The 13,459-nt window shown below is 43.6% G+C and overlaps 1 protein-coding gene across 1 annotated transcript; it reads left to right on the top strand.

The window, feature by feature from the left end:
• The first annotated feature begins 451 nt into the window (after window positions 1-451).
• Window positions 452-13,459, top strand: mier2 (mesoderm induction early response 1, family member 2). Its single transcript, XM_041935423.1, has 13 exons — window positions 452-466; window positions 2,783-2,948; window positions 3,738-3,851; window positions 3,943-4,054; window positions 4,940-5,019; window positions 5,541-5,610; window positions 5,703-5,854; window positions 6,327-6,408; window positions 7,592-7,686; window positions 7,825-7,955; window positions 8,244-8,386; window positions 9,023-9,118; window positions 10,052-13,459. Exons 2-13 carry the CDS (start codon window positions 2,922-2,924, stop codon window positions 10,504-10,506), a joined length of 1,557 nt encoding a protein of 518 aa, XP_041791357.1. The 5' UTR covers window positions 452-466; window positions 2,783-2,921; the 3' UTR covers window positions 10,507-13,459.

Here is a 13,459-nt window from a genome sequence, read left to right as displayed (position 1 = left end):
TATCTCTATCTGCTGTGACCATGTCCTGTCCCTCCCTCACTCACGTATCACACTGTAGGCGCCGCAGTGAGCTTTAACTTTAACTTTAAACTCGGTTTAAACAAGCAGACAGTATTTATAAAACATAAACTAAGCAATGGCCACCAGCGTGTATGAACATAAGTTCTAGCTTCACGTCTTTTAGAGGTATCCTTTTTTCAAAAAAATAAAAATAAAAAAAGAGCAGAATTTAAGAACTGATACCGAAAGTGGGAGGAAACTTGTGAAAAACTATGGGGAAATGCTGAAAAATGAATGTGAAATGTGAATGTGAAAAAATAAGTTGGAAACAGTCGATATAAGCGAGCACCAGGCTGAGGCTCGGTCGCTGTTGCTGGATCGTTGCGGCAATAAACGGAGCAGTGCAGAGCAGCAGACCTACAACATCCGGGCAATAGTAAGCTTGCGCAGAAACGGAATGGCGGAGGTAAGTGAGCGAAAACGAGGAATGTAATGACCCGAATGGTAGAGAAACCGGGCCCAATGTGAGACTTGTGGCGCTCCGGACGGTCCACACGGCAGTCGGGGGTGTCGCCGGCCGGTGAACGCCGGCTGGAGGAGGGCTACGGTGGGCATTTTAACCGGGAAGCGGAGGAAGAAATGGAGAACCTCTCCTCTCCGCGTTCTTGGCTTTAAAGAGCCATTCCCTCTGCCTTCATAGTTAAGCCGCAGAAACAATAGGGAGCCCGGCGGGGTTTAACGCGGTGGTGCTGAACTATTTCAGGTGCGCCCCGCCGACCAAGTGGATTGAATGAGTGAAAAAGTTGGAAGAGATGTCACGACTCGGCGGCGGTAAACTCCGACCGTCTCTTTCGGAAATACTGAGAAGTAGTTATTTCCTTCTTGCGCCGCTCGTAGTGAGCCGGGGAGAGGAAGAGACGTTCAGCACCAAGTCACAGGAAAGCGCCCCTGGTCAGCCAGACAGCGCCCGATGGCTCGGAAGAGGCACACCGCCTTAATATTTACGCTCTCAGTGCACTTTTACAACTTATTCGCCAGGGAACGGTGTGGTTGGAGCTGTAGTGTAATTCAGTGAGCGTTGGCAGCTGTGGTGGGGTTGTTTCCACCCTCCTCCGGGCTGTCCTGCAGCCTCCTGCGCGAAGTTTGTCCACTTTGAAGTGAACTCTTCTGTGGCCTCATCAAACGCGTACAGCGCCGGTCAAAAGTCTGGAGGCATCTTCTCATCCAGCGTGTTTCCTTCCTGTTGATCCTTCTCGACTATGTGCATTAGTTCTGAAGCTATCAAACCTATCAAATAACACATGTGGAGTAATGCTTAAACTAAGCAAAGTATGTTCATATGTTAGATTCTTCAAATTAAGCTTCATGGGGTCAAATGACAAAAGGTGATTCAGGAATTTCATGTGCATTTGAGACTCTCAGTTGTGCTGGGCTCAGATAGTGTTGGCATATTCAACTGCTGTAGTAGTGCTTGTTATTGCTGCTCAACTAATTAAAGAGAACCAATTGCAATGAAGACATAAAAGCCAGTCGATCCGGAAAACTTCAACTGCAGTTCCTCAAACCATCAAAAGCTGTGGGAAAAGAGGAGCCAGAGCTACCTCTGCTGCAGAGTTCGTTACAGTTACCAGCCTCAGAAATCTCCAACTAACACCACCTCCGTTCAGAGGAGGCTATCAATCAAATAAATGCTGCAAAGAGGCCCCTGCAGAGGGAGACCAACGAGAAGAAGAGAATCGCTCGGGCCGAGAAAGGACGGGACATTAGGCCAGTGAAATCTGGACCAAATCTGCTTCCAACCGCCATGTCTATGCAAGATGCAAAGGAGGTGAATGGATGGCATCTGCGTGTGTGGTTCCCACCATGAAGCTGGGGAATTATTTGCTAGCGGCACTGTTGGCGTCCAACCGGCATGTCTAGCGCAGCACTCTGCCATCACGTCCAGTTTGTGGGACCATCATTTTTCAACAGGCCCGAAAACGCACCTCCAGGTGATGTAGGGGCTGTTTGACCAAGGAGGAGTGCTGCATCAGATGACCCGGCCTCCACAATCACCCAGAAAGCAAAGTGAGATGGTTTGGGTTGACTTGGAACGCACAGTGAAGGGAAAGCAGCCAACAAGTGCTAAGAATATATGGGAACTCCTTCACAAGTATGACGGAAAACCATTCCAGCTGGTTGCCAACAGGAGAAGTTGGCTACCTTTAAAAATCTAATATCTAAATCATAATTTGCTTTGTTTCCACTAATTCCATATGTGTTGTTTGATAGTTTTGGAGTCTTCAGCCTTAATCTACGACGTAGAAAATTGTTTGTTTCCAAACTTTTGACCGGTACTTTATGTCTTCTATCTTTTAGCCCGAAGCTCAAATTAGAAAACATGTTGTCACAGTAGAGAAAAGTGCCGTCACCTCACTTGAAAAACTATCATCTGTTATTATTTTGAGCAAAGCCAAACGTTCTGTAGAGTCGTCTGATAAGAGATTTAAACAGTATATTAAAGTTACAGTTGAGGGCCACAGGCAGTATGATCGTTTTGTCCTCACAGCAGGTCTCATAAGTTAAAAAAGGCGCTTTCAAAGTCAGGAGTCAGCTGATCTGTAATGGGATGAGCCAGGATCAGCCACTGTTCCCGCGTGTTGCCTGTGTCTACATGTGTGCACGTGCTTCGCAGATGCACGGAGGAATGCGCTGTCACATTGTAATGCACCCCCGCGCTGTTTAACATGACTTTACATGAATGTTCGTACAAATAATGCTGTGTGTTTCCGTGTGTGTGTAGGTGGGTGAAAAGCCCCTGAAGATAAGTGTGGAGGTTGTGGCCTAGTGGAGAGTGGATGAGCTACAGTGATGAAGGCCCTCGGCAGGAGAAGCGGAAGTGTTAACAGGCCTTAGAGGAGCTGAAGGAGAACGTTCGCCCCATGAAGATGGCAGCGCAGTCCCACAATGTAGGGTCAAGTTCAGCTGTGTTGGAGCTAGCTGCTGTGTGATTATGGGAACTTAATAGCTGCAGACTGGCATGCATCACTCAACATACCCATTGTATCAGTATTCTTTTTATTACTGTTGGAAATTTCTGCTTCTGCATAACACAGCTTGTAAGAAAAGCAGCCTAAACAGACAGAACTGACACTGTTTCATGCAACCTTTTTCTGGATGCTGCAGAGAGAAAGTCCTCGGATGGAAAATGTTACTGTCATTGACGTTCTATGTTCCATCACCACCTGAGAGTGCATCTGGTCTGTAACAGAAAGCTCTGTGTCAGAGCCCAAAGTGACACTCCTGTTGAGAGGAGCAGCACTTCAACACACATATGCCTCCACCCTCCTCATAGTGTCACTGTCTTTCCTTTCTGTCCTTTAGCATTTAGGTGGAGTTATGCATGAACAATAATCTAATCAGCAGCAGCACTTAATGGACATGGATGTCAGATTTACTTAATATATAATATTAAGTAATTTATAATATAAATCAACGTGTGTCCGGTGCAAAGCGAAGAAAGCTGGTGTCCTTCAATATCACATTCAAGCTGGTTGAAGGTCAGCAAATGATATTTAACACAGCTGTTGATCAGCTCAGATCTGAAACATCCACATAGCATTATGAAGATATTCAGGCAAAAGAGGGGAAAAAAAAATGTTAGTGTTGTTGAGATCATTGAACTGACAGATGTAGCAGTAACCCAATCACCTCCCTCCACCTGTCTCCGTCTCCCTCTGTCACTCTTCTCTTCGTAGGCCAGTGAGCTTCCCTTGGAGGAGCTGCTGGCTCTGTACGGCTACACAGTGTCCGATCCAGAGAAGGAGACCTGTCAGGTGGCTGCCAGCCTGCCCGACATGACGCTGGACAAGGTGAGCCACAGCAAAGAACAGAGAGAACTAAATGTATGATCTGTTGTTGGTATTTGTGCGAGCTCTATTGTGCTTTATTTGCTCTGCACAGGATCAGATAACTGAGAATCTCTTTCCTGGGGAGGAGGAAGAAGAATCGTCAGCTGATGATCTCACCCCTTCAGTCACCTCCAACACCTCAGATCTGCTGCGCCGCCTCCAAGGTATGTCACACAAAGACGTGCATTTACACATGACATTTTAGATAATTTCCCACAAAAGAAAAGTTCTAAAATTGCGGGTTGGCTTCATAAATTCTGTTCAAATGGAAGAAAACTCATGTGCACCCTCAGAGCGGTCGAACAGTGTATGGCTGTACTGAAAGAAAGGACTTTCCTGAGACTGCAGCTTGTTACTTACAGCTGGGTGGTGCGTTTCAATAACATATCAGAGTTCATAATGGCAGGAAATTACATGAAAGCGATTTGTTTTTGGCTTCCTGTGTGACAGCATGCACAGCTCTATGTGTCTCTCTACATATGACTGAACGCGCTCGAACCTTTCTGAACCAGAGGAAATATATTCAAGCAGCCTTTGCCTGGTAGTGATTCTGTTTGAAGTGAGTGACAATATTGGTGCTGAGTCCACAAAATACAATGAAAACTGGACATAAGGTAAGTACGCTGGTTTTAGATCCTGATGTATTCAGGAGAAATTAAGTCAAGAGAAGAAGAGCCTCTTTCACTCTCATTCTTTTCTCTTTTCTGTTGGCTGGTTTATCCTGAATTGTATTTTATGCTAAGTTAGATATGTTGAATTTGTATTTCTTATTATATTCACCCTGTCTTTCTATAACTTCCAGCGCTACATACTGTAGTCTTGGGTGGGTTTCGCTTGAGAAACTGATTTTTATCTCAATAGGATTTACTTAAATAAATAAATAGAACAAATCTGTTCACAAACGTTTTTGTTTTTTGTTTTTTTTTAATAGCGTGATTGTGATTTGTCAGCAGAAAGGCTTGACTTTAAGATAGGATCTTTGGATTTGACTAAATCTTTGGACATGCAGTATGTGTTCTCATCCTCCTCCCTCATGTTTTGTCTCTCAGGTGGAGACAAAGACACTTTAGTCAGCTCATCTGAGGAGGACTCGGACGATGCCTCCGTTCCCTCCAATGAAGAGCACAAGGTGAGAGCAAGAACACACATCTCATAATCGCTGGACCTTTTCGGAAACACTAAGAAACAGTTTAAGTGAGACGTTGCAGTGTGTTGCGGCGTCCATTTTTTTATGTGAGAGAAAATCACGGCAAGCACCTTTCATTAAATTATAAAACAATGATAGAAGATTTAGATAGAAGTTTTTTTTTTTTTTTAATGAATTCTTTGTCGAAGGGTCTGTCTCACATTTGATCCAATGAGCAGTGGATGTTCAGATTAACCCAATGTCGCACTTCTTCCTGTTTGGCATTGGACATGAATCATATACTGTAGGATTGTTCAATATTCAATTCCTGGGTCCACCCTGTGTGGACCGACTGAACCCAAACCTGATTTCAACAGATGCATCAAAGCCACCAATTTATTGATTATGATTGGCAGATCAGAAGATGTAGCACTTACGAATATTTTCACTTACGCAAAGGCCGAGAAATGGTACATATGACATTTTTCAGATTTGTGACAGACGGTTTTTGGTCTTCTTTTCAGGAGATCATGGTTGGCTCTATGTACCAGGCAAAAATCCCTCCACTCGGTTCATACATCTACCAGGACAGAGGTGAGCAACTAAGGGGTTGTGGGGATTGGTTCTAACATGTTGTATGAACTTTGTAGGAGCCTCATCATCATTGCATGTCTTTGTACCTCTAGCCTGCAGCAGTGAGGACCAGTTGTTGTGGAGGCCCGGTGTTCTGCCGGTGCATGAGGTGGAGGAGTTCTTGCTGTATGCACACAGGCCGCGTGTCCAGGAGGGAGCAGCATGCACACGAACGCAAGGGGACACTGTCCAAGACAACGAACAGGTACAGTGGAAACTTTAAATTGCATCCCAGACGACACTGTCAGCTAAGTTAAGTGTATTCCAGCTGTGCTGCTGACTGTAGGTACATGACAGAGATGGACACAGTCAGAGATTCTGCCCAGTGTTATATGTTGAGCAGGAAAGACATGCTGCTTAAATGTATTGAGAGAAACTGGTGGTAATGAATAGGTTGAGGGCTGCTAGTATGTGAAGTTGTGTAGCTGCTGACTTCATCATTTGCCTTTATAATCAGCTGCACCGCTTTTATCCCAAACTGTGTCCCAATCATTACGAGACTCATCGTGAATTGATCTCATTTATCTCCCCGTAATGATTAACCAACCTCAGCTAACTGCGGTTGATAGTTGGATCATTTAATCATTCGTGTCAGTCTGTATTCCACTCAGTGTAAAAACAAAGGTCAACAGTCTAACCCTTTTGGCTCATCCTCGTCCTTTTCTCTCGATCCTCAGGCGCTGTATGAACTAGTGAAATGCAACTTCAATGCAGAAGAGGCACTGAGACGATTACGCTTCAATGTTAAAGTGTTTAGCGGTAAGAACCTTCCTGTTGTCCTACAGTTACAGTATACTTCTCACAGCTGTAAAAGAAACTTATCTCTGCTTGACTCCAATGATAAACCTTCAGTCCCAAAGGTCAGACGTGCCTCCTCTGGGATGGTTGGTGCTGAAGAGAGACCGCAGCGCATTACGTGTCTCAGAATATTAGCAGCACACAGGTTGAAGACGAAATATTTGAGACACCGCTTTGACACTTGACATGTTGAGCATGAGCACAAGTTTTTTTTGTGAGGGGAAAAAAACTGAAAAACTGTTTTTTGGACTTAGTGTTAAAAGCCACGTACAACAAAAGGAGAATCAGTCCTCCCTGCTGCGATTGATGTTGTTTTAATCATGACTCATGAAGCAACTGCAAGCAAACTGAAAGCTGTCCCTGTGTCGAGCAACACTATTGAATATATTAGGCATTTTTATGCAAAAAAAAAGCAAGGAGCAGCTCAGTGACGAGATCAGAGACAGACATTTTGCTCTGCAGAAGGATGACAGGAAGAAAGGCTGTTTTTTTTTTTTTTTTTTTTTTTCTTGTCAGGTTTGTTGTTGCAGATGACGTGAAGGAGGTTTATCGTTGATTTTCATCTATTTCACGTTTTTGAAAGAGGTTGATCTGAAATTGGAGGTGCGGGGTGAGTGAGGCGTCCTCCAAGTGCTCATCAAGTGCCTTTCTGTTACTGTTACCTACTGTTTGGTATCCAACCCGCTTGAGATCCAGACTGTAGGATGAGATTATAGTCATTATTTATTATATGTTCCAGAAACTCAATGAAGCAAGTTTGCAGTTGAAGGGCAGCAGCACAAACCCACATCACACTGCAGAATATGAGTGTGTCTGCTCCCCTGTCAATGCAGCACCAGCTGCTGACTCACTGGTGTGAACTCATGACCTCTTACTCCGCAGCGAGGCTCCAGTTTAAGTCCTGCTGTAGTTTGGATTGAGTGGAAAAGATAGTATGGCCCTGACCATACTACCACTACTACGATCAAGACAAAATCAGGTCAAAAGCGGACACTGAGTTGCATTCTCAAAGCCCTGCTTCTTGGTAATCTGCGGGACAAACCTGTGGTTGCATTCCATGAATTTAAAATAATGACTTCAAATGAAAAATATAGTAAAAACGGATGCATAATGCTAAAATATGATGCGTTTTCCCTCTCTTTAGAAGAGCTGTGTGCCTGGAGTGAGGAGGAGTGCAGGAACTTTGAGCACGGCTATCGAGTTTACGGGAAAAACTTCCACCTCATTCAGGCTAATAAGGTGAGCGACCGGAGACAACGTGTCAGCCGAATCTTTCCTGAAGTTTGTCGCCAAATCTGACTGATGAGCTGCCTACGTGCTGAACTCATCTGCCTGTTTGTCGCTAAAAGCAAAAACTGTCATTTTCCTCCTCCTCAGGTACGAACGCGCTCGGTTGGGGAGTGTGTGGAGTATTACTACATGTGGAAGAAGTCTGAACGTCACGAGTACTTCACCCAGCAGGCCACCAGGCTCAGCCGCAAGAAGTACAGCCTGCAATCAGGAAGCATGTGAGTTCTGCAGGAACCCTAATGATAAGGTTCATAGTCAAGCTGAATGTGTAGGAAAAAGGTATACAGAGATCATGCCTGAACAAAAAGGTAACAGGGCCACTGATTCTGGAGGACTTGTAATGCTTGTTGCTCGGAATTCAATAAGCCAATAACAATAACTTCACCGGAGGCTGTGTATTCCTCTGCTCTGTGTGCGTTTGATCTGATATTGTGTCCACCCACTCCAGCTTTCCACTGTTGATGCCCACTATACTGCATTGACAGCGGCCGTGTTGTGCTTTGCAGGGAGGATGGAGACCAGGACGGGGAGGTTGGGGAGCTGGAGGGGAACAACAATTCTTCAGGCTTGTTGTCTCACAGCTCAATGGGCAGCGGGCAGCTGGAGTCCCCTTTGCCTCCACAGTCGAGCCTGGATCTGGACAAACAAGGTAAAACTTAGAGGTATTCTGTTACAAGCATCTGATGGCGGCAGCTCAAATTCTGGAAACTGTTGCCAGTACAGTAATACATTCTCTTATAGATGACAGCATAACTAAGAGTGAAGCCAGCCAAAACACCCTGAAGTATTATTCCTATTATCTCACTTGAAAAAGAAGCATGTGTACCATTCAAGCTTAGATTTCCACTCATTTAATCAGAGTTTAATTTGAAGTGGAAGCTGGTCATGGAGCACTTGACTCTACCTCTTGGCGGATAGAGCTTGTCGTAACAGTCCCACACACGGTGGGCTTCAGGATTTAGTTTGGTGAAATCAAAAAGAGCTGCATAACCTCACTCGTCTTTCTGTAAATAAACCATTCACATACCATGTCACAGATGTTTCTGCTATCCATCACATGCAGTTCTACAGACTTCATTTTTGTCTAATGAATGTCTTATTTTGATTACCTTTTATTTTGACATCACGCACTCATTATCTTATGTTAAGAATCATTTCTGTGTCTCTCCTCCTTTGTTTTCTCCACTGTTTTCTTGCTTCTTCTGTGTCTTGTGTTGCTGTGTTTGTGCGTGCACGCATGCATGTCTCTATCTCTTTGCACACCTGTTGACACGGTGCTCCAGAGGAGGAGGGCCGTCCCCGGCGCAGACGAACCCCCCGCTTTCTGTTAAAGCCGTGAACTCGGTCCAGACAGGCCTCAGAAAGCAGGCTGGGCCTGCAGGTAAAGAAGGCGAGAGGGGAGAATTAGAGATGGAATATGAATGATGTGGTGATTGGGAACAAATCTCAGTAACTTTCCGGCAGCTGATAATCAAACTCTACTTAGGACCCAAACGCACAGAACTATATACGTGTACATCCTCATCTGGCTATACAGTAAATAACGCAAATTATGATACAGATTGAGACATTTCAGAATGAATTCCGGCCTCGACCTCTTAACTTTGTATGTGTAAAATTTAGTTAAGTGCGTGTGATTTTTCCATCACATGTACTCAAAGCTTAACTCTATTTGCACTAAAAATGAAGGTTAAATTCAAAATAAGTGTTCGTGCAGCATGCAGCTTTTAACCGTGACCATATTTAAAAACTGAAATCCCTGGTGTTTACCAGGAGCGAGTTCACAGTGTGTGGTAATGGCTGTGATGCATTTACTGTTCGCACAAACGTAACACGACCTACAAGAAATTTTCAATGCAGAACAACAACAACAAAATCAAATAGTCATACATGTTGCTCTCGTGCTGCCCGATTCAGCAGATAATTGCTCACATGTGGTTGGCGAGAGAGAGCGACTCATAAGGCCTTATGCCAATTTAGGAATCATGCTAATTTAAGAGCCACTTAAATGAATGTTTCTGTCACTTGCTTCCATATCTAAAGAGAAACACAGTGATGCCATAATTTACAGTTCAAGTCATTCTATCAAGTCTCCTTTTTAGTGGTTTCATCTCAGTTTCATTAAAGAGTAATAAATACTTTTTTACTTTTTATAATGTGTGTAGACATTTTTATGCTAATTTACTTGAAAGCATGCATAAAACATACAGTATGCAAAGATTATTGGAACATATTAATCCGTAATAGATTAAATGACTGCAGTTGCAGACATTTGGGTGATCCGTCATACATGAATTCCTCTACATCTGTCCAGATGGCGAGCTGGTGATGGGGCTGTCAGACTTGTGTGGCGACGGATGTCCTCAGCAGCTGTTTGCCTGCCCCTTCTCTCTCCCGCCCATGGACGACCTGCGGGACCCTGACTCGGGCAGTTGTTGTCCCTCAGCTCCAGTTCAGCTCCAGTCCCAGCCCCCCCCTCAGAGCTCGCAGTGGGCCAGCGGGAGCCCTCCATCCTGCCATGACGACCTTCACCTCCCAGGCTCCTGCTTCTACCAGCTACACATGCACAGTGGGCCTTTTGCTTCTGAGGGCCCTGACTGCGGTGCAGCAGGCGGCGGGTCTGGCTCCCCCCATGGGCTGCAGGTGGAATTTAGCCTGTCTCCGTCTGCCTCACCCCCCTCATCTGCTGTCCTCCCAACACACTTCCAGGCATTTGGCAGCCTGCTGCACCCCTCTCCCGTCCAGCATCCCCGCTCTCTCACACAGTGAGGGGGAAAAATTAAAATTGAGTGGTACCCTTCATAGTTTGCCCTGTGTCGAGATCTTTGATTGGTTCGTATTCACACTGGGCTTGAAGAAACCAGGACAAAAAGTGCATTTACTTTGCGAAAAAGGATTGGACCTACTACCTGTGCTGGGAGGGGGGTTACTCATCTGTCTGAACCCTCTACTGAGACACTTGAACCCTCTATCCATTGTGGAATGTTGAGTGTTTGTCACCACTTTCAGGTGTTGATTATGTGTTTATTAACTGTTGATTACCTGCACCGTGGCAATGCTATTGATTGACTATAATTAAAACATACTTGTGAAAGCACAGTGCAGGTGACGAGAGCTGCAGCAGCCACGCAAACAAACCACATGCGAGTGGCCAGCAGCCTATTTTTGAAATGATCAATGCTTGACAACGTCAACCACTGTCGCTTTGTTTTTGTTTTATTTATCGGGATGGAAAAGTTTGACTGCAGCTCAGATTTCTCCCAGCTTCTTACAGGAAGAGCGTCATGTGTTTTTACATATGTTTTTTTTTGCCGCTGCAGCCATCTGAGATCTGTCTCTGGAGAGCACCACAGAGTAAAACCTGTCCCTTCAATGGTGTAGGATACTTCATTTTCAGACATTAAGTCTGTAATTGGCTCCTCGTCCTCAGTCTCACGTCTGGTTTGTTTTCACGCCCTGCCTCCACCTGTCTGAAAGCTCTTGTCAGACGAGTCACTCATGTGAAGAGCTGATACAATCTCTGAGGTTGAGATTTGAACACGGTCGCAGGAAAAGGAGCACAAAATTCTTTCTGCAGGTTTTATTTGTAATTTTGCTTCTGTGGAAGTTTTCGTCTTCATTTTGAAGATTCACAGAGAGATTTCTAAAGCTTCAGTGCTTTGTCATCATTTCTGACCACCTTTTTCTATCATGTTGAATCTTTAATACCATTGAGAGCCTGTTCGACATGCAGAATAGGCACACAATAGAATATGTCAATGTAAAACGTACATGAGAACACGACTAAGTCACTGAATGCAAACACAGTTTCTCAGGTTCTGTTACTTTGATGATCTCCAAGACCGTGAATCATTGAGAGTCGGACACTATCACTCCGGACAGATCCGATAAAAAGAAGTGATTGTTATTAAAGGTTTACTGGATAAAGACGCAGCTTGGTATGAAAGTAAAACGTGAAATTTAAAGTTCTGGCACCTTCTGTTTGCTTCTTACAGCCGAGTAATGTCCAGTCAGCAAACACGTGTGAACAACGGTACAACAATGATATTTTTATTGGCCGAGTGCAACAGATGCCAACTGCGTTGTGGATTAAACAAATGATTTTTCTCTGAAATGTTTCCTTCACTGACGTCTCCCAGACACAATTAAATATACTGATCACACCGTTAATATTTCTAATAATAATAGATTTTATTGTGCCAATCTATCAGGACGATCCTCAACTTTTTGTGACCCACAATTCTCATGGGCAGATCATTGAGAGTTGTCATATGAGTTTTGAGAATTGCAAAGTTTTATATTCTCAGTTTAGTTTTAACATCTCATAACATTTCATGTCTTCTCTAAAGCACAGAGGGAGCTTCAAGTGAATTAGTGCAGATCTAATTTTGTACTGTATTAAATCTGCAGTTTCATATTGAAAGAATCTACCAGTTCAAGGTGAAGAGAATCTGGTCAATGAGAATCATGTATCCATTGTGATCATATGTGTGAATACAGTAAAAATTATTTGATTATTTAAAAATATGTAAGACCAGATGGATCATATGGGGAGCAATTTCATACATTATTAGTAATTCCATAAAATAATGTGTTGATTTGTGTATTCATACACACATATAAGGTATTTTTCTTATATGTAACAGCTCATTTTACTGTTTCTAAAGAGGTAAAGGAGAAGTTACAGGGAAGGAAAGGATTAAGCTCCACGTTGTTCTTTCCATCTGTCCTTCTATTTATTCTTTATTTCTGTCTATAAATGTAGGAGCTCTTCCTGTAATGCCTGTTAAAAGATCAATGATTGTTTTGCGATGCCTCCACGGCGACGACAGCCGTGGCTGGAGGGATCATATTTTCAGGTTGTCCGTCCATACGTCCCATCCTTGTGTGTGTATGCGATATCTCAGGAATGACCGGAGGGAATTTCTTCAAATTTGGCATAAATGTGACCCAATCACTTGGAATCAAGGATGAGCTGATTGGATTTTGGTGGTCAAGGTCACTGTGACCTCACAAAACATATACAGAAGAAGAGATTGTGAGCATATTTCACATTTGATCAGATACTGAATTGGTCATACTAATCTTTGGTGTCCACCTTAAAACTGTGCTGATTGTATAGATCTTCTGCGCTGTTGGGTTGAAGGTGTGTGTGAAGTATCCACATTTTGGAGTTTGTAGCTTCTTTGCAGCAACATCCATATTTGAAACATTTTAGTCCAGCACATGATCATTGTCTTAGCTGATGGTGAGCTTCAGGTGATTGTTTTTGCACCATGTGATGAAGCTCGCTATCAGCCCTCTGTACTCCTCTGTAAAAATATCCTGTAAGTGAAGACAGCATGTTTCTCACTGGAAATTATTCACTGGAATCATACATGTCGTTATAGTGATAACTTCCATTTTGCCAAAAATTACACTTAATACCTTTCATTAATTCCTAAGTTAAGTCTTCACTACATGTATTATGTGAGTCTGGACAGACGTGGATGTAAACTGCAACTGGACTGGTGGGCAGAGACGTTAGTTTGAGGTTTTTTCTGTTTACATGAACGGGATTCAGGACAAGACCATGAGGGCAGGAACAGGCGCTGAATCACTGCCTTTTGTTAATTAGTTATTTTTACTCCTATTTTTAGCAATTTATATATTGTACTGCTTCTGTTTTGTTTGTTTATAATTATATTTTGTAAAAAAAAAGCAACGATTAAAATGAAATGGG

This window comes from Chelmon rostratus, chromosome 4 (assembly GCF_017976325.1).
Source record: "Chelmon rostratus isolate fCheRos1 chromosome 4, fCheRos1.pri, whole genome shotgun sequence".
Lineage (NCBI taxonomy): Eukaryota > Metazoa > Chordata > Actinopteri > Chaetodontiformes > Chaetodontidae > Chelmon > Chelmon rostratus.
Note: the sequence above shows the minus strand (reverse complement) of the source record. Positions and strands in the feature narration are given on the sequence as shown.

Coding starts and splice junctions, on each gene's coding strand:
- mier2 (XM_041935423.1), top strand. CDS start 2,922: ATGAAGATGGCAGCGCAGTCCCACAAT. Junction 5,611..5,702: donor ATACATCTACCAGGACAGAG/GTGAGCAACTAA, acceptor TTGTACCTCTAG/CCTGCAGCAGTGAGGACCAG. Junction 6,409..7,591: donor CAATGTTAAAGTGTTTAGCG/GTAAGAACCTTC, acceptor CCCTCTCTTTAG/AAGAGCTGTGTGCCTGGAGT.